This window comes from Moschus berezovskii, chromosome 9 (genome assembly GCF_049115385.1).
Source record: "Moschus berezovskii isolate FMDL1 chromosome 9, NW_MosBer_1.0, whole genome shotgun sequence".
Taxonomy (NCBI): Eukaryota; Metazoa; Chordata; class Mammalia; order Artiodactyla; family Moschidae; genus Moschus; species Moschus berezovskii.
This window is the reverse complement of record NC_142468.1, coordinates 30,622,327-30,640,287: the sequence shown is the minus strand read 5'-3', so window position 1 is coordinate 30,640,287 and position 17,961 is coordinate 30,622,327. Positions and strand designations below refer to the sequence as shown.

Genomic DNA, 17,961 nt, shown 5'->3' with positions numbered 1-17,961 from the left:
CCATGGGGTGGCTAAGAGTTGGACATGACTGAGTGACTTCAGTCTCACTTTTCACTTTCATGCATTGGAGAAGGAAATGGCAACCCTCTCCAGTGTTCTTGCCAGGAGAATCCTAGGGACGGGGGAGCCTGGTGGGCTGCTGTCTATGGGATCGCACAGAGTCGGACATGACTGAAGTGACTTAGCAGCAGCATTGCATTTTTAAGAGCAACAGTCAAGGGTTTAAAATAAAGCCATTCAGATATTACTATATTTCTCATTCATAAGACTTAAAGAACAAAGAGTTGGTGTAATACTGCTTTTAAATATGACTTAGGATTGGAATAAATTTCAGAGTCTGGAAGTATTTGATACTTCCAAGGAACTTCATAAAAGGGAAGTAATGTAGGACTGTAGTTCATTGTCTCTACATATTAGCTTTGGATTTTGAATTTTTTAGTCCACAGAGGACCCTTGAAATTTATATGCTTGTATTAGAAAATAACTTCAGTTTTTCATAACTTAGCTTAAATGAACGCTGTTTGGAACTTAAGTATCAGAAAGACTTATTTTAACTTGGAATAAAGAAGCTAAGTACTATGATAACTTTTCATTATCTTATGTATTTTGAAAATTTTTTCTATTAAATGAACCAGTCTTTTATATGGAGTGTTTCAATTAATAGTTCTATATGGAGATGATCTCTTTGTTGTTGTTGGGTTTTTGTTTTGCTTTCTTTGTTAAATTTCCTAAAGTCTTCTTAAGCAGTTTCCACATTTCTGCAGCTGGGATAAGTGTACTTTGTTTAGATTTCATTTAGTGCTAGATGTCATTCTGTTTAATAATAACATGTCTGCATGAAAGAAAATTAGTTCTTTTGAAGTGGAGCTGCTGCTGCACTATTAAACAGTTAGTGACTAGTGCAATTTATGCTTCGAAAAAAGGTAGTATGGAGTATGGTATAGACTTAGTTTTGGTTTCTCAATTTATTTCACGCCATATATGAATGTTACTGTTTCAGACTCGTGAACAGGAGGAATTGGAAGAAGCTTTAGAAGTAGAACGACAGGAAAATGAACAAAGAAGACTATTTATACAAAAAGAAGAACAAATGCAGCAGATTCTAAAAAGGAAGAATAAGCAGGCTTTTTTAGATGAACTGGTATGTATTAATGTTGACTGTGATAAAAACATCTGTTTTCAGAGTTTATCTTTCCTATTATGCTGGGTGATGGTATTTAAATGGCATTTCTGTAGTTTGTGCTCATGTATTCACCTTCTACCCCTTTATTTTATTTGCTTATTTTAAATATTGATTTATGTATTGGCTGTGCTGCATGTTGGTTACTGCATGTGGGCTTTCTCGTTCTGACAAGTGGAGGCTGCTCTTAGTTGTGCATGGGCTTCTCGTCGCAGTGGCTTCTTTTGTTTCATAGCACTGGCTCTAGGCTCGCAGCTTTCAGTAATTGTGGCACAGGAGCTTCCTTGTTCTGCAGCATGTGGGATCTTCCCAAATCAGAGATTGAGCCCATGTCCCCTTGCATGGGAGGCAGATTCTTAACCACTGAACCTTCAAGGAAGCCCCTATTTATTTATTTTTTTAAATGTTTGTTAATATCCATTTTATTTTTCAGATAATGGAGTAATACTATAATTAACATATGCCAGTTTACTATTAATAGGGTGTTGATGTGTTTCTAAGCTTACTGACTAAAATATGTTTTCAGAACACTTTTCTCCTGATTGATACTGATTTTCTAATAACTAGCTCGTTTTCAAGTATTTTGGCTTCATGCTGAAGTTTTAGTGACTGGTTTCTCTGTGAGAACTGTATTTTGTATTTTTGAATGGGGAAAATACATTTGAAGAAAATGGTAATGTATTGCAAGTTATTGGTGTTTTCTAGTTGTTAGTTCCCCAAGTAGTCAACATTATTAGATAATAGCAGGGATTACAACTAAGGTTTATGAAATGTTTCATGGATTTGAGAATATATTATTTGATGCTTATAAACCAATGTGATACTGATGAAAGCGCAACATGGAAATTGTCCTTCCCAGTAAAGGCTTTTTACATTCTTCCTTTCCCCTTTCTAGCTACGTAATTAATTTCCATGTATTGTTAACATACTTAACTCTTCAGTCTACTAGTTGCTGTGCTGTTTGTTATTCTGTGACCAGGTGAATATCTTTGTGTTTATTTTTCTCCTGTGCTTTTGCCCTAAAAGCATTTAAACCATATAACCAAGAATAAAAAGAGAAAGCAAGATTATTTATTAGATTGGTACAAAAGTATTTGTGGTTTCAGACCATGCATTTTAAATCATTTTAACTCGGCTCAAACACATCTTTATTAATCAAAATAGGAACCATTACAATCAACACATTTTTGCCAATGAGAAATAAGTTTGTTTATTCCTGTAGCATAAAAATCCCTGCTTCGGGATTTGATGAACTCTTGGAAATCATTTTCTGCCTCCTGCTGGTTGTGGAAGTGCTTTTCCCTGCAAAAAATTGTCAAGATGCTTCAAGAAATTGTAGTCAGTTGGTGAGAGGTGAGGTGAATGTGGTGGACGAGGCAAAACTTTGTAGCTCGATTTGTTCAACTTTGGTTGTGTGACATGCAATGCGGCGTTGTGGTGAATTGGACTCATTCTGTTGACCAATGCCAGCTGCAGGCATTGCAGTTTTTAGTGTGTATCATCGATTTGCTCAGCATACTTATCTGATGTAATGGTTTCACCAGGATTCAGAAAGCTGTAGTGAGTGGGTCATACTGGCAGCAGACCTCCAGTGACCATGACCTTTTTTTGGTGCAAGTTTTGGCTTTGGGAAGTGCTTTGAAGCTTCTCCTTGGTCCAGCCGCTGAGCTGGTCATCACTGGTTGTTGAATAAAATCCACTTTTCCTCTCACATCACAGTCTAATCGAGAAGTGGTTCATCGCTGTTGTGTAGAATAAGAGAAGATGACACCTCAAAATGACAGTTTTTTTGATTTTTGGTCAGCTTATGAGACACTCACACATCAAGCTTTTTCACCTTTCCAAATTGCTTCAAATGCTGAACAACCACAGCATGGTCAACACTGAGTTCTTTGGCAGCATCTCATGTAGTTATAAGAGGATCAGCTTTGATGATGCTCTATTATTGTTAACTTCTGACAGCTGGCCACTGTACTCCTCATCTTCAAGTCTCTCCTCTCCTTTGCAAAACTTCTTGAACCACACTGCACTGTACATTTGTTAGCAGTTCCTGGGTCAGATGCGTTGTTAACATTGCAGGTTGTCTCTGCTGCTTTACAACCCATTTTGAACTCAATTAAAAAAGTTGCTCAAATTTTCTTTTTGTCTAATGTCATTTCTGTAGACTAAAATAAATATAAAATAAACAGCAAGTAATGTGATTAACAGAAAAATATAAAGTGAGAAATGCACATTACAATGATGTATAGCATAACTACATTTATTTAAAGATGTATTCCAGTATTAGGCAACAAATTCAACAATGTAAAACTGCAATTACTTTTGCACCAACATAATAAATTAGAAGTAGGTGAGAAGGTAAGGGCTTTACTGAAGCTTAGACAGTAAATGCTTATCATAAACCCTATCTACTTTGTATGAGTGGAGCATAAGTTTGGCTCTAAAAATGAGGACAAGGAATTTCCTGGTGGTCTAAATGGTTAGGATTCGGCACTTTGAGTGTCATGGCCCTGGATCAGTCCCTGAACAGGAACTGAGATCCCACAAACCACACAGTACAGCCCAAAGCAAAAAAATGAAAATAACAATGTATAGCATGGAAGATTTTTTTTTTTTTGTTAGTAACTTCCATTAATTTTTTTGAAACTACTAAGTGGAAGTTGTGGCTTTAACAGTTGAAATGATACGTATTGTGTTTTACATTTTTTGTGGACATGTCGCTTGTGAGAAATTAAAAACTTTAAAATATGAATTTGTAAAGTTTCATGTTACAAGTGTTTTTTTTTTGAAAGGTTCTTTCTTTCATCATTTTATACAAAGAGGAACATGCTTTTCTTTCCTTTGTACATTATTAATGCTTTCTTCTATACATTAATTCCAAATACTGAACTTAGATTTAAGACAAATATACACTCTAACTTTCTAAAAATGTTCCACTTATTATTAAGAATTTTTAGTTTTTATTTTGAGATCAGCTAGTTTTGCACAGCAATTATTTTTGTATATTCTTTTTATCTTTAGTCTTTTAGCATGAAATTTTGGTGCCTCCTTGAACTGCTTTTGGCTTTTGAGCTGCAACTGCCAGAGTTGTACATTATGTATAATCTGGAGTTAATATTGGTTTTTGTTAAGAACTGCCCTCTCCTTCCTGTTTTCTTCACCTGCAAGTCATTACTGTGCATACTTTCTTCACTATTTAGATCATGTAACATAGTGGTTAAATAATCTTTAACAATTTACTGTATTCATTAGAACAATTAATTACAACAGATTGGTTTGAATACCAATTCAATTTGAATTTCTGGTTTTCATTTTCAGATTTATTTTTAAAGATTGTTACTTTAATTTTTGAATCCTTATTTAAATTTTTTTGTTAAAATGTTAACATCCATTTTATCCTTGTTGACTGAAAGAATTCATTAAATTTCTTTTTATTTTCCTGAATCTTTATTAAGTATGTAAAAGAATGCATTGTATTTTTTCTGTATATGTTCATATGTTAAATTTTATTTAAAAAGACTGCGTTATAAATATATCTAGTAGCTTAAATCTTAAAATGATTCTCTGGATCTAATTTAGACAACTAGTACAAGTACTCCTTATTAGTTTTTCTTCTCCTGTTTTTGGTCCTTATGCTAAAAGTCACTTTTTAACCTTTTAAAAAAGTGTTGGCATTACATTATACTCTATGTGACAGAATTTTAGTGTTATGGTCTTAATCTTTATGACTTAAAATGTTGCCTAAAAAGTCCATTTATTTAATCCTAACTGTAAATTCAGGGTTTTTTTTTCTAAAAGCTATTTGAAAAAAGATTTTTAAACAGGTCCTGACTTATTAAATCTTTTTATATTCCTGTTAGAAAATCTCTTCAGATTATGTCTTAAATTTTGCTAGGGCTAATACTGTCAAATGCAGTAGCTCATTTTTATTAGAATATTGTTTGCCAGATGGCTTGCTCAAAGTCAGTTAAAATAATCTTTCAAAATGGTCATTATAAAGCTTTTAATGAGTATTACAGGTAGTCTTAATTAAAATTTCTTTAAATATTGAGCATTGTACCTTTAGGCTATTAAATAGCTTAGGGAACCTTTCAGGGTAAAAATGGAAAGCTAAGAGTGAAATATTGGGTTGGCCAAAAAGTTCATTTGGGTTTTACCATAAGATACTGGGGGAGAGCCCGAACGAACTTTTTGGCCAACCAAATAACTTGAAAGGCTGTATCTGCATTCTCTGTATTCCTAAGAGCATGTATGTTTCCCATAATTTGTTTTACTCTATAGATTTTGTTGATGTGCGAACTCCTACTTATTTCTTTCTTAACATTTACAAGATTTTCAGACTCCAAAGTTTTGATTGCTAAAGTAGAGTATAGCAGATTTGAAGTAAATTGTATTGCCTTTGTATCAAAATTAGTTTTAGATTTCTAGAATACTTATTTTTATTAAGTATTCTAGCTGTTTTACCAATACATTTTAATATTCTGGTTCTTTTATAGGAAAGTGAAACCAGAATTAAGACAAGCATAGTATTGCTTAGCAACTTTTTTTGAAGTGCTCATATTGTTTTGCTTTTATGTAAGAACTTTTACTTTTTAGAGTAAGTACTAGGTATGGAATTTGAATTCAAGAGTCAGACACGACTGAGTGACTTCACTTTCACTTTTCACTTTCATGCATTGGAGAAGGAAATGGCAACCCACTCCAGTGTTCTTGCTTGGAGAATCCCAGGGGTGGGGGAGGCTGGTGGGCTGCCATCTGTGGGGTTGCACAGAGTCGGACATGACTGAAGTGACTTAGCAGCAGCAGCAGAGTATTAATTAGGAAGCAATGATTTAGCTTTTTAGCCAAGAAAATTTATTTTTCTTCTGTTAGTTTTTACATATGAAAAGATAGTAAGAGATTTTAAAAGATACTTTGGGCCACTGCCCATTTAAAATGTCCTTTAAGTTTACATTTTATTACAAAATTCCTAATGGAAATCTCAAATAGCTGCAGGAATTCACAGTAATGCCATAGTTCCCAAGCCACCAGGAAAGTCCCAATACTATGATTAATGTATTACTAGTGCTTTGTTGTAGAATATGAGAGGTATTCAAGTATATTCTTCTAGAATTTCATTCATTCTCCCTCATTATTGCTAAAACCTAATCTCAAGAATTTTGCTGCTTAGTAAAGTTGTGCATTATAAATAAAATTTATGTTTTTCCATTTACTTTTGAAAATTTTCATCTTTAAAACATTTGCTTTTGCAAACCACTTCTGTTGCAAAGTTTTGAAAAACAGATTTATTCTAGGATGATGCTGTTGAAATAATTGGCTTGTTGTTTGAATTTCTTCTGTACTATAACCTTTAAACAAATCTTTTAAATATATTCGTTAGCCATATTTGTGCCCCAGAATATTAAGTTGTTGGATTTGGAAAGAAAATGAGGTTCTACTATATCTTCACTTTTATATTATAAAATGTTTAACAAAATAGTTTTTTCAGGATTAAATTCCGGGTAGTTACTATTTTAAAAATCTGTTAGACCATTTGATGACTTTTTTTCATAGGTCACCTTGGTATAGGAGATAGAAATGTATTTGTACCTTTCTTTCTGTTTACTGATATAGAGAGCAGTGTGTCTCTTTGTGTATGTTTGGGTATGATCTCCTTCCTTCCTGGTTTCCTTCTGCATGTGTTTCTGTTTTCTTATTTAACTGACATCTCAGAAGGGAAAATGCCTTGGATACATTTAGTTTAGATCTTAGCTATGTAGCACTTTAAACATGTAAGAAGACTTCATTTTAAATAGAATAAATAACAGTTTACATATAACAATTAGTTATTTGATGATGTTATTAATGTGAGTGTATGCAGATTTGTGTAGATAGTGACCCTGTTTTAGTATCAATATAAGATATTAAAAATGTTTACTATTATTTTGCTAATTTAAAAACTTAGACTTAATTTATAAAAGTAAATAATAAAGGAGAAAATAAATGTACTTTTGGTTGTACTTAACAATCATTCCATTGTACAAAAAACAGAACAAGGATCATTTCCAAACGGCCTCAGGTGAAATCTAATGGAAAACAATTTCAAGCCAGTCTGAATTCACTGGTTGAAAGAATGTGTCTTAGATAGACATCTGATCTAGGTTATAGTACTTTGTACTACTCTCTTTGTGATTAGCTTCTAATTTTGTTTATTTTAATAAATATATGGTTGGTTTCACTAGATGAAATAAGACCCTATTATATTGTCTTTAATGTGGATTTTATAAAAATCCATTTTTGTAGGTTATTTTGATTTATGAGTCTAAAACAGCGTTTTCTTATTATGGAATGTTAAAGTTTTTTGTAAAGTGTTCTCCATAAAGTGAATATTTAGGTTGACATCAAGTGCTTATGGAAAGGCATAATTTAAAATAAAAGACTGGTTGCTCTTTAGTTTTTTCTTTTTAACTTTCACACTGCACTTTAACTTCTCTTACAGGAGAGTTCTGATCTCCCTGTTGCTCTACTTTTGGCTCAGCATAAAGATAGATCTACCCAATTGGAAATGCAAATTGAGAAACCTAAACCTATAAAACCAGGGACGTTTTCCACAGGCATCAAAATGGTAAGCTGTATTTTATTGTTTATTTGGAAGATATATGTCAAGTATTACACTTTATAACTTTATATTGATTTTTACAGATACACTGGAAGAGTCAACTATTTAAGATGTGTCTGATCTAGGTAGGCTACATGACTAGAAATAAAAATATGTGCAGAATAAGAAGAAAGTGAAAAATAATAATTTACAGAGTATGCAACACAGTTTTGTTCTATATGATATTGAGTTTGCATGTGTTTTATTATTCTGTATAAGTTTTTAAGCTTGTGGTATAGAAAAACATTTCTTAAAATGCAGACTTCTGGTTTCTGGTATGGCACGTGAGAAGCTTGGAAATTGCCATTCCAACCTGACAACAAATAAAACTTAAAACCCACTGAAAAATTAACAAGTTTTTTTTAGTACAGAGAGGTCACAAAGCAAGCCACTGCCCTTAAAACTGAAGAGACCAATAGACTGCAGTGAATCACAGCTCACCAGAACAGCAGCCTTGCTGGGAACCAGTGCTGGTGTGAGGAAACCTGAATTGGTTCACAAATTACTGGAGGCTCAGTATGGGCAACTCTAAGAGTTAAAAACTCCAGGGGAAATGAATCATCAGAGGCCCCACAGTTTTTGTGAGTCTTACCTGTGTGTCTCAACCAGATTATCTCAGTGTATATCACAAAAATCCCCTCATGCTTTTGACAGATGAAGGAGAAAAGGGGAACCATTTTAAGATGTGCCAGAGCATTCTCTTCTTCCTAACAAGATTTGCCCTCTAGGATAAACTATTTTACCAGAGTCTAACTGATGTGGGTAAAGGGAAATACCTAACTATAACTGCTCCAGTCTTAAATGTTGAAGAAGGGAAATATGCAACTTCAGTTCACTCCAACCTTCCTGCCCCACCTGATGGCAGGGAGATTGAGAAGTGTGTGTGAAGTTCACAGTCCAGAAACAGGCTTTCTAAAAGGCTGAGACCTAGACTGCTGCTGCTCCTGCTAAGTCGCTTCAGTCATGTCCGACTCTGTGCGACACCATGGACGGCAGCTCACCAGGCTTCCCCATCCCTGGGATTCTCCAGGCAAGAATTTTGGAGTGGGTTGCCATTTCCTTCTCCAATAAGAGAGTTTTATAAGACTAGGACTATAAAGTGTTCTATCATCCCTGATACCGTCAGTTCAGTTCAGTCGCTCAGTTGTGTCTAACTCTTTGCGACCCCATGGACTGCCTGTCCATTCACCAACTCCTGGAGCCTGCTCAAAGTCACCTTCATCGAGTCGGTGATGCCATCCAACCAGCTCATCCTTTGTCGTCCCTTCTCCTCCGGCCTTCAGTCTTTCCCAGCATCAGGGTCTTTTCCAATGAGTGCGTTATTTGCATCAGGTGGCCAAAGTATTGGAGTTTTAGCTTCAGCATTAGTCCTTCCAATGAATATTCAGGACTGATTTCCTTTAGGATGAACTGGTTGGATCTCCTTGCAGTCCAAGGAACTCTTAAGAGTCTTCTCCAACACCACAGTTTAAAAGCATCAATTCTTCAGTGCTCAACTTTCTTTATGGTCCAACTCTTACATCCATACATGACTACTGGAAAAACTATAGCCTTGACTAGATGGACCTTTGTTGGCAAAGTAATGTCTCTGCTTTTTAATATGCCGGCTAGGTTTGTCATAGCTTTTCTTCCAAGAAGCAAGCGTCTTTTAATTTCATGGCTGCAGTCACCATCTGCAGTGATTTTGGAGCCCCCCAAAATAAAGTCAGCCACTTTTCCCCACCATGAAGTGATGGGACTGGATGCCATGATCTTAGTTTTCTGAATGTTGAGTTTTAAGCCAACTTTTTCACTGATACCTTACATTACTAAAGACCTGTTTACAACAGTTTGTTTTACCCAGTGTGTCATGTCTGGCTGTCAAGGGGAAAAAAAAAAATGCAAGATATACTAAAAGGCAGAAGACACAGTTGGAAGAGACAGAGCAAGTATGAGAATTAGAATTAGATATGACGGGGGAGTTGAAATTATCAGACTGGGAATTTGAAACAACTGTGATTAATATGCTAAGAGTTCTAATGGATAAAGTAGATAACATGCAAGAACAGGTGGGCAATATAAGCAGAGAGATGGAAATTCTAAGAAAGAACTGAAAAGAAATGCTAGAGAAAAAAGAAACACTAATAGAAGTGAAGAATGCTTTTGATGGCTTATTAGTAGATTGGACATGCATGAGGAAAGAGTCTTTGAGCAAAAGGATATATCAGTAGAATTCTTGAAAACTAGAAAACAAAGAAAAAGCCCGGGGGGAATAAAAGCCCAGAACATAATATTGCAAGGAGTGTGGGATGATGACAAAAGGTACAACACAAGCATTCTGGCAATACCAGAGAAGAGAGAAAGGAACAGAAGAAATATTTGAAACTATAACAACTGAGAATTTTTCTAAATCAACATCAGATACCAAACCAAAGACCCAGAGAGCTCAGAGAACATCAAGTAGGATAAATGGCAAAAAAAAATCCTTATACCTAGGGAAATTATTTTCAAATTATAGAAAATTGAAGATAAAGAAAAAAAGTCCTGAGGAAGCTCCTCCTATAGAGGGACAAAGATAAGAATTATATCTGGCTTTTCCTCAGAAACCATGCAAACAAGAAGAGAGTGGAATGAAATATTTAAGGTTTTGAGAGAAAAAAGCCGCCAGCCTAGAATAATGTACTGTGTAAAATTATACTTTAAAAGTAAAGGAGAAATAAAGATCATCAGAGAAAAATAGAGAATGTTTTGCCAGTGGATCATTTTTTCAAGAAGTGTTAAAAGAAGAGGTTCTTTAGAGGCTAGGAAGATGCTATAGATGAGAAATCCAGAAGAAAAAGCATTGCAGAAGAAATGAATGAAAATAAAATAAAACTTTTATTTTTCTTGTGCTTAATTGCTCTAACAGATAACAGTTTAAAATAATACTAACACTGTTTGACTATGTTTTGCTTATGTGTGTATATGTGTATGTACACATGTATACTTATTCACACACGTCCTTATATATAAGTGAAATGAATGACAGTGATGATGCAAGGTATGGGAGGAAGCAATTAGAATTATTTTGTTATTATAAGGTACTCACACTAATTATGTTTCTACTACTCAGCTATTGTTTTTGAGTTTTAAAATTGCCTACTTTGTTTGTCATATGTTTGCCAGCTAATTAAATTTATAAACACCTTGAGGACAGAAGTTGTATATTTTAACTTTGTTTTGTATAATTGTGGTTATGTGGGCACCTGAAAAATAGAAAATATTCATGATCTATTTTAAGCTTACAAGTGTAGGAAGTATGAGCATATCTTTACAAAATGTAAAGGAACACACTACTCATTAAGGAATTACCAAAGATTTTGAACTAAGAAGAAAGTGTAGAGGAAAGAAAATGGGCTTGGAAAGACTAAGATACAGTGGGATTAAATACCAGCTTCACCATTCACTAGATGTGTATCTATGGGTAAAATGTTTCTTTGCTCTTTATGAAATTGTTTCCTCATCGGTGAAGTTGAGATAATTGTAGATTTATATGATTATTTGGATGATTAAAATATGTATATAAAATGCTAAACCAAGTACAACAGTACTTGGTTTTACAAGTAAAACATTACATTTTACAAGTAATGCTTTTTGTTGTTATTATAGTTTAAATGTCTAAGTGAATTATAATCTCTTTACATTGTGTAATTAAGTAATACATATTTTTAGGATTCTTGAATTTTGGGGAATTTTATGATAAATTTGGCATATTGTTATCCTGGAAATCTGTGGCATTGCTTTGACCATAGTATTTTGTCCTACAGTTTTTTACAATTTATTTTTTAAATTTTCATACAACAGAGGTCATTATTTGTGATGTATAGGATCTTGCCAGATGCAGAACAGTATAGCGATCATAAAATCATAATGTAGAGCAGTTCCATCACTCCTCAAAATTCTTTCATGTGGGTTGTTTCCTTGGTTATGATTATCAACAAGGCTGCTGTAAGCATTTGCTTACACTTGTGTAGGTAAGTTTTAATTTGTTCTGGGTAAATGCTACTAAGAATGAGATTGATGATTTATATATGAGAAAGATATATTTAGCTTTGTAAAAAATTTCCAAACTATTTTTTTAAGTGCCTGTACCAGTTTGCATTCCTATCAGCGTTGAGTATTCCAGTTGCTCTGCATCCTCAGCATTAAGAATTTTAGTATTTTAGGCATTCTAAACAGGTGTATAGTGGTATCTCATTATGGTTTTTAATTTGCATTTCCCTGATGACTAATGTTGTTGAGCATCTTTTTGTGTGCTTATATTTCATTTGACCTTAGTATTTAGCTTAATATATTAGATATCTTTCCAGATAGTGTTGTGACCTTGTTATTTATTTTCTTTCTTCTTCCCTTCCTCTCTTTTTTACAACCTTTTGTTTGGTGAAATGTAATGCAAATATACAGAAGTGCACAGAACCAAACCATATAGCTTAGTGAATTATCACAAAGTGAATATCTGTGTAACCATCATATGGGTAAAAGAAAAAAAGTATTCTCAATGCTCTCGAAGTCCTCCTCATGACTTCTTACATCTTGTCTGCACCCCACTCCTTTTCCCCAGAATAGGCAGTCTTGTCTTTTATGGCAGTCCCTATCTAGCTCTTTTAAATAACTTTAACATCTAAGCATGTATGCCTTAACCTGATTAATGTTTTGCCTGTCCATCTTATATTTGTGAGATTCATCCATGTTTCCACATATAGATGTAGTTGTTTTTTTTTCCACTCTTCATTGCTGGATAATATTCCATAGGAGGACTATACTATATCCATTCTACTGTTGATGGATGTTTAGGTTGTTTTGAGTTTCGTTATTATACATTATGCTAACATTTTTATATATATTTCCTGGTGCACATGTACAGACATTTCTTGGTGGCTATTCACCTAAGAGTAGAATTACTTGGTCATGGTGATTATGTATGTTAATTTTAGGAGATACTGCCAAAACATTTTCCAAAGTGGCTTTTACCAATCGTACTTCTACCAACATTTGTGCCTTTCTGTTTTTTCCACTGTAACCATTCTGGTGAGTATTTATTACTGCTTTGTGATTTTAATCTATACTTTATTTCACTGATCACTAATGAGGATGAGCATTGACTATCCTATTTTGTGAAATACTTATTCACATCTCTTGCTCATATGTCTAAGTTCTTTTTATGTTGTGGATCTGTTAGTCATGTATTTTAAATAACTTTTTTCACTTTGTATTGTTTTTCCACTCTCTTAAGGGTTTGTTTTGAACTCTATTGTTTTAATTTTGTATTATCCATCTGAAATTGGTTGTTTTCTTTTTTTTTTTTGTATGGTGGGAGGGAGGTGATCCAATTACTTTAATGCTTTTTGAGATTAAAATAAGTATGTGATGTAATACTTATTATTACTCTTTATTATTTAGCAAAATTTGGCATTTGGTTCAAGGGCATGGTGAACATTTAAAATGACAGTTTTTATGTGGATTGATTATATTACTGAATGTGGAGATTGATATGTAGTATAGATGAAAATCTAAATGTTTATGAAGTTAAGAGTTCGCACTTTTTGGTAGAATCATTCCTAAAATGCTGGGTGAAAGTAATATTTATTGAGTGCCTATATCCCAGGGGTTGATTTCATTGAACAGACGTTGGCAAGGATCCCAACATTGCTTAAGACTTTGTGACCTGTGATAGTTTTCTTTTAATAAAAAGTAGCATGTTTTTGTTTTTATATCTCCATGAGATAGATGATATTTCTATTTTTGCAGATCTGCAAACTGAGTCTCAGAGAGATTAGATCACCTTGTAAAAGATGGCACTGAAACTCATTCTCTTTCTGTTATACCTTATTTAATTAATGAAAATGCTCAAAATACAAAACATAAATTCTTCCTCATTTGAGGAATGCTAGGATTTCGACTATTGCTTCTAGTAGTGGACTGATTGTATGGAGGGTAGCCTAAGGGACAGGAGCCAGAGCAATGACCTTTTCTTTCCCTGAGCTGCTGTACTTAAAGAAAAGTCAAACACAATACAACAAACGAAGTCAGATTTGCTGAACTTGGAGACGGTCCAAGGAAGAAATAAATGTAATTAAGGTTTTTGGAAATAAAGCCTTTGCCGTGTGACAGAAGACAGGATTTATTTATTTAGTAAACCTAGAGAAATATGAAGGGTTAAAAATTGGCATAAAATAATTAGTATGAAATGAGGATTTAATTATTATGTATTGAAATATGTAGAGTTGAGATTGACTATGTTTTGGTTAGGAGTGTTCACAGAGTGGTTGAATTTTTTGAATTTTATTTCCTAGAATTTAAACTCTCAGTGAGCGGAAAATGTTAGGGTAGAGTATTAGCAAAATTATTTATATATAATTTGTAATTTGAATATCTAGGAGAGTTATGCTTAGTCACTGTTTTGTATATGAATAGGAGAAACATTAATTTGTATATATTTTGTCTTCTCTGTGGAGATAGTTCTTTGCACTCCTAAAGTAGGAATTGTAACTTTGTTTCTCAGTCATTTGCTAGTTATTTTAAGCTAATTGGTTCAAATTCCAACAATATAATTTTAGTACCTCTGTTTCTTTTTTATTTTACAAATAATTCTAACTATATTTTCCCCTGAAGAGTAGATGTGGTTACCATTATTACATCGTTTCTGTTTGAGGCAGTGAAGAGGTCTCAAAGTAATAGTTTTTTCCTTCCCATTTGTTACCAGCTTGTATCATTAAATATCCATACAGCATATCTACAGATTTAAGTACTAAGTCTTCGTCTTTTGGAAACAAAGAAAGACACCTCTATCATGTTGTAAAATTAGAAACCAGAATCTAAGGCTGGGAATCTGGCAGTTCTTTAGACATGATAGTGTTCTGTACTTTGCTACACTTTTGCATGCAAACGGGAAACAAACTGAGTCCCAAGGACAACCTAAGAATTGTTTTTAAGTATGGCTTTTGTTCCTTTGCTGTTAATTAGTGGGGGGCAATATAGGGGACCATGGCATTTATTGTCAAAGGTAAAAGCAGTTTGAGTATTTTAACCTTTGTTTAAAATTTTTTATTTTATATTATTTGTGGGTAAGCCAGAAGGGAGCTCATTTGTGATATAAATTCGCTTTTCTGATTTCAACAAATAGAATTTAGTTGTTTTCATCAGGGATTGCTTATTATTCAAAGTCATTTAAAGATTGAACTCATTGTTAACATTTGTTTATAGAAAATTGACATCCAGTTGTATCTGAAATAAAATAAAAATTTTATTGAGTAGTCAGTTATGTTCTGGAAGCAATTGTGCTGGATAGCTTAAGCACATTACCAGTTTGCTTGAAAAACAAAAAATAAAATGACCAAATAGTAGTAAATCTATTCTTAACATATAATTTCCACTTTTCTGGCAAATCAAAGTGTAGAAACCAAAGAAGTCATGTGAAAATGCAAGTAATATTAGAGTTAATGATTTTGTCTATAAATGTGTTTTGAAATGTAAGCCAAATTAACATTAAAAATAGTTTTAGCAATTCTTATGCATTTATGAAACTCATGGATAAATGATTATGTCTTATAAGTAGATACGAGGTGATTACTCTCTTTTAGCATTGAATTGTCTCCAAGTATTTTGTGTTATTTCAATAAAATTGTAGTATGTTCTAATTTTAATTATAGAAATCTGTGAAGAGTTATATGTAAAAAAAATAAAAGTTTGGTTAATACAATCATTTTAAAGGAAATGTAGATTCTTATAACTTAAGATAATACTATAGTGAGTACCTTAAAGTGACCTAATTATTTTTATAAAATTAATAGCCACTATTGCCAACCAAGGTCCGTCTAGTCAAGGCAATGGTTTTTCCCGTGGTCATGTATGGATGTGAGAGTTGGACTGTGAAGAAGGCTGACCGCCGAAGAATCGATGCTTTTGAACTGTGGTGTTGGAGAAGACTCTTGAGAGTCCCTTATACTGCAAGGAGATCCAACCAGTCCATTCTAGAGGAGATCAATCCTGGATGTTCATTGGAGGGACTGATGCTAAAGCTGAAACTGCAATACTTTGGCCACCTCATGTGACGAGTTGACTCACTGGAAAAGACTCTGATGCTGGGAAAGGTTGGGGGCGGGAGGAGAAGGGGACGACGGAGAATGAGATGGCTGGATGGCATCACCGACTCTGTGGACATGAGTTTGAGTGTACTCCGGGAGTTGGTGATGGACAGGGAGGCCTGGCGTGCTGTGATTCATGGGGTCGCGGAGAGTCGGACACGACTGAGCGACTGAACTGAACTGAACTGAACTGATAATTAAAATTATAAATTTGAATTTTATTATTTTAGAATTATTTTAAAAGGTTTGTTTTGATATTATTATAAGGGACTTGAATTATGACTTCTCTACTACATACATATTAACTGTGTGACCTTGGGCAGATCTCTTAACCTCTGTAAGCATTAATTTATTCACTTCTTAAGAACTTAGTTTTAATGTCCTTGTCTGATAATTCCATCCTGTCATTTCTCTATCTGCTTCTGTTGACAGTTTTTTCCCCTCCTGGTATGGGTTATATATTTCTGCCTTGTTTTTGAATACCTGGTAATTTATGACATTTCATTAAATATTTTCAGACTTTGGGGTTGTAGTTAAGTTACCTGTAATCTGTTAGATCCTTGCATGGATTTCTTTTAAGCATTGTTAGGGTCTATAAGAAGAGATTTAAATGTTAGGCTAATTTAGCTCTACTTTGAAGTTGTACCATTTTGAGGGCTCTGTATGTGATGTCCCATGTGTTGAGAGGCTTTTTTCCGTTGTTTATTGAGACGTCAAACTGTTCTGGTCATATGAATTTGGGGAATTTTTTGAGCTATTTCTTTCCAGTTATTTTATTTGTTATAGTTCAGTTGCTTAGTTGTATCCAACTCTTTGCGACCCCGTAGACTGCAGCACGCCAGGCTTCCCTGTCCGTCACGATCTCCCAGAGTTTGCTCCAAATCATGTCCATTGAGTCAAGGATACCATCCAACCATCTCATCCTGTGTTGTCCCCATCTCCTCCTGCCCTCAACCTTTCCTAGAATCGGAGTCTTTTCCAGTGAGTTGACTCTTCGCATCAGGTGGCCAAAGTATTGGAGCTTCAGCTTGAGTAATTCACACTCATGTGCACATCACCCAGGCAAGAGTTAAGGACATCATTCTGTAGATCTCTAGAGCAGAGGTGGGCAGATTCACAGGCCAAGTTCCACCTAACACCTGTTACTGTAACTAAAGTTTTATTGGAACATAGCCATACTCATTCATTTATGTATTATCTTTGCTTTCATGTTTTAATGGCAGAATTAAGTAGCCTGCATGTAGCCTGCAAAACCTAAAAAATTTATCTACCCTTTACAGAAAATGTTTGCAACCCCTGCTTTAGAGTTTTCTCTCTGTGTGCAGCATTTTCTTTTCTGGTTATCTAACCTTTAAATTATAGCTACCTTGACAGCCCTGAAGTGTGTTCTCAGTTTCCTTGACTCCCAAGCTTTGAGTTCCCCTTCCACACATCGTGGCCTGGAAATTGCCTCTGTGTAATACACCAGAGAAATACAGGTATCTCTTCATTTCCTTTTCCTTGGAGATCAGAATTCTGTACTGACTGATACTCAATTTCTGATTTCTGAAAACCATTGATTCTTATAATTTTTTTAGTTTTTTAGTTGCTTAATTAATGTGGGAAATGGTCTGTCTAGTCCTTTTATAGTAAAATGGTCATATGCTGAAGTAGCAGCATAATATTTTGAGATTCATTCATGTTATTTTGTATATCAGGAATTTGTTTTTATTACTATATAGTATTCTGTTCATTTGAATATACCAGTTTTGTGGTTCTGTTGTTGACAACTTCCTGAGCTTTTTGTAGTTTTTGACTGTTATTAAAGCTTCTATGAACTTTCTTATGTAAGTTATTTTTGTAAAAACATGTTTTATTTTTTTTACTTCTTTTTAAAATTTGACTATTTTAGAGTATAATTCATTTACAGTGCTGTGTTAGTTTCAGGTATACGGCTGAGTTATTCAGATATATGTGTACATATATCTATATATGTATATATATCCAAAGATATATTCCTTCTCAGATTCTTATCCCATGTAAGTTCTTACAGAATACTGAGT

At 34.0% G+C, this 17,961-nt stretch overlaps 1 protein-coding gene across 5 annotated transcripts in view; it reads left to right on the top strand.

Moving 5' to 3' along the window:
• The window catches only part of MNAT1 (MNAT1 component of CDK activating kinase), a 207,789-nt gene that overhangs the window by 66,931 nt on the left and 122,897 nt on the right, over window positions 1-17,961 (top strand). For 3 of the 5 annotated variants that reach the window (XM_055435772.2, XM_055435774.2, XM_088839554.1), the window contains 2 exons: window positions 1,001-1,141; window positions 7,659-7,784. In XM_055435772.2, the coding sequence (XP_055291747.1) occupies window positions 1,001-1,141; window positions 7,659-7,784 (267 nt within the window). Of the gene's footprint in view, window positions 1-1,000; window positions 1,142-7,658; window positions 7,785-12,769; window positions 12,953-15,625; window positions 15,749-17,961 lie in introns of those variants that run through there. The other 2 variants (XM_055435775.2, XM_055435773.2) reach the window with 2 other exon arrangements.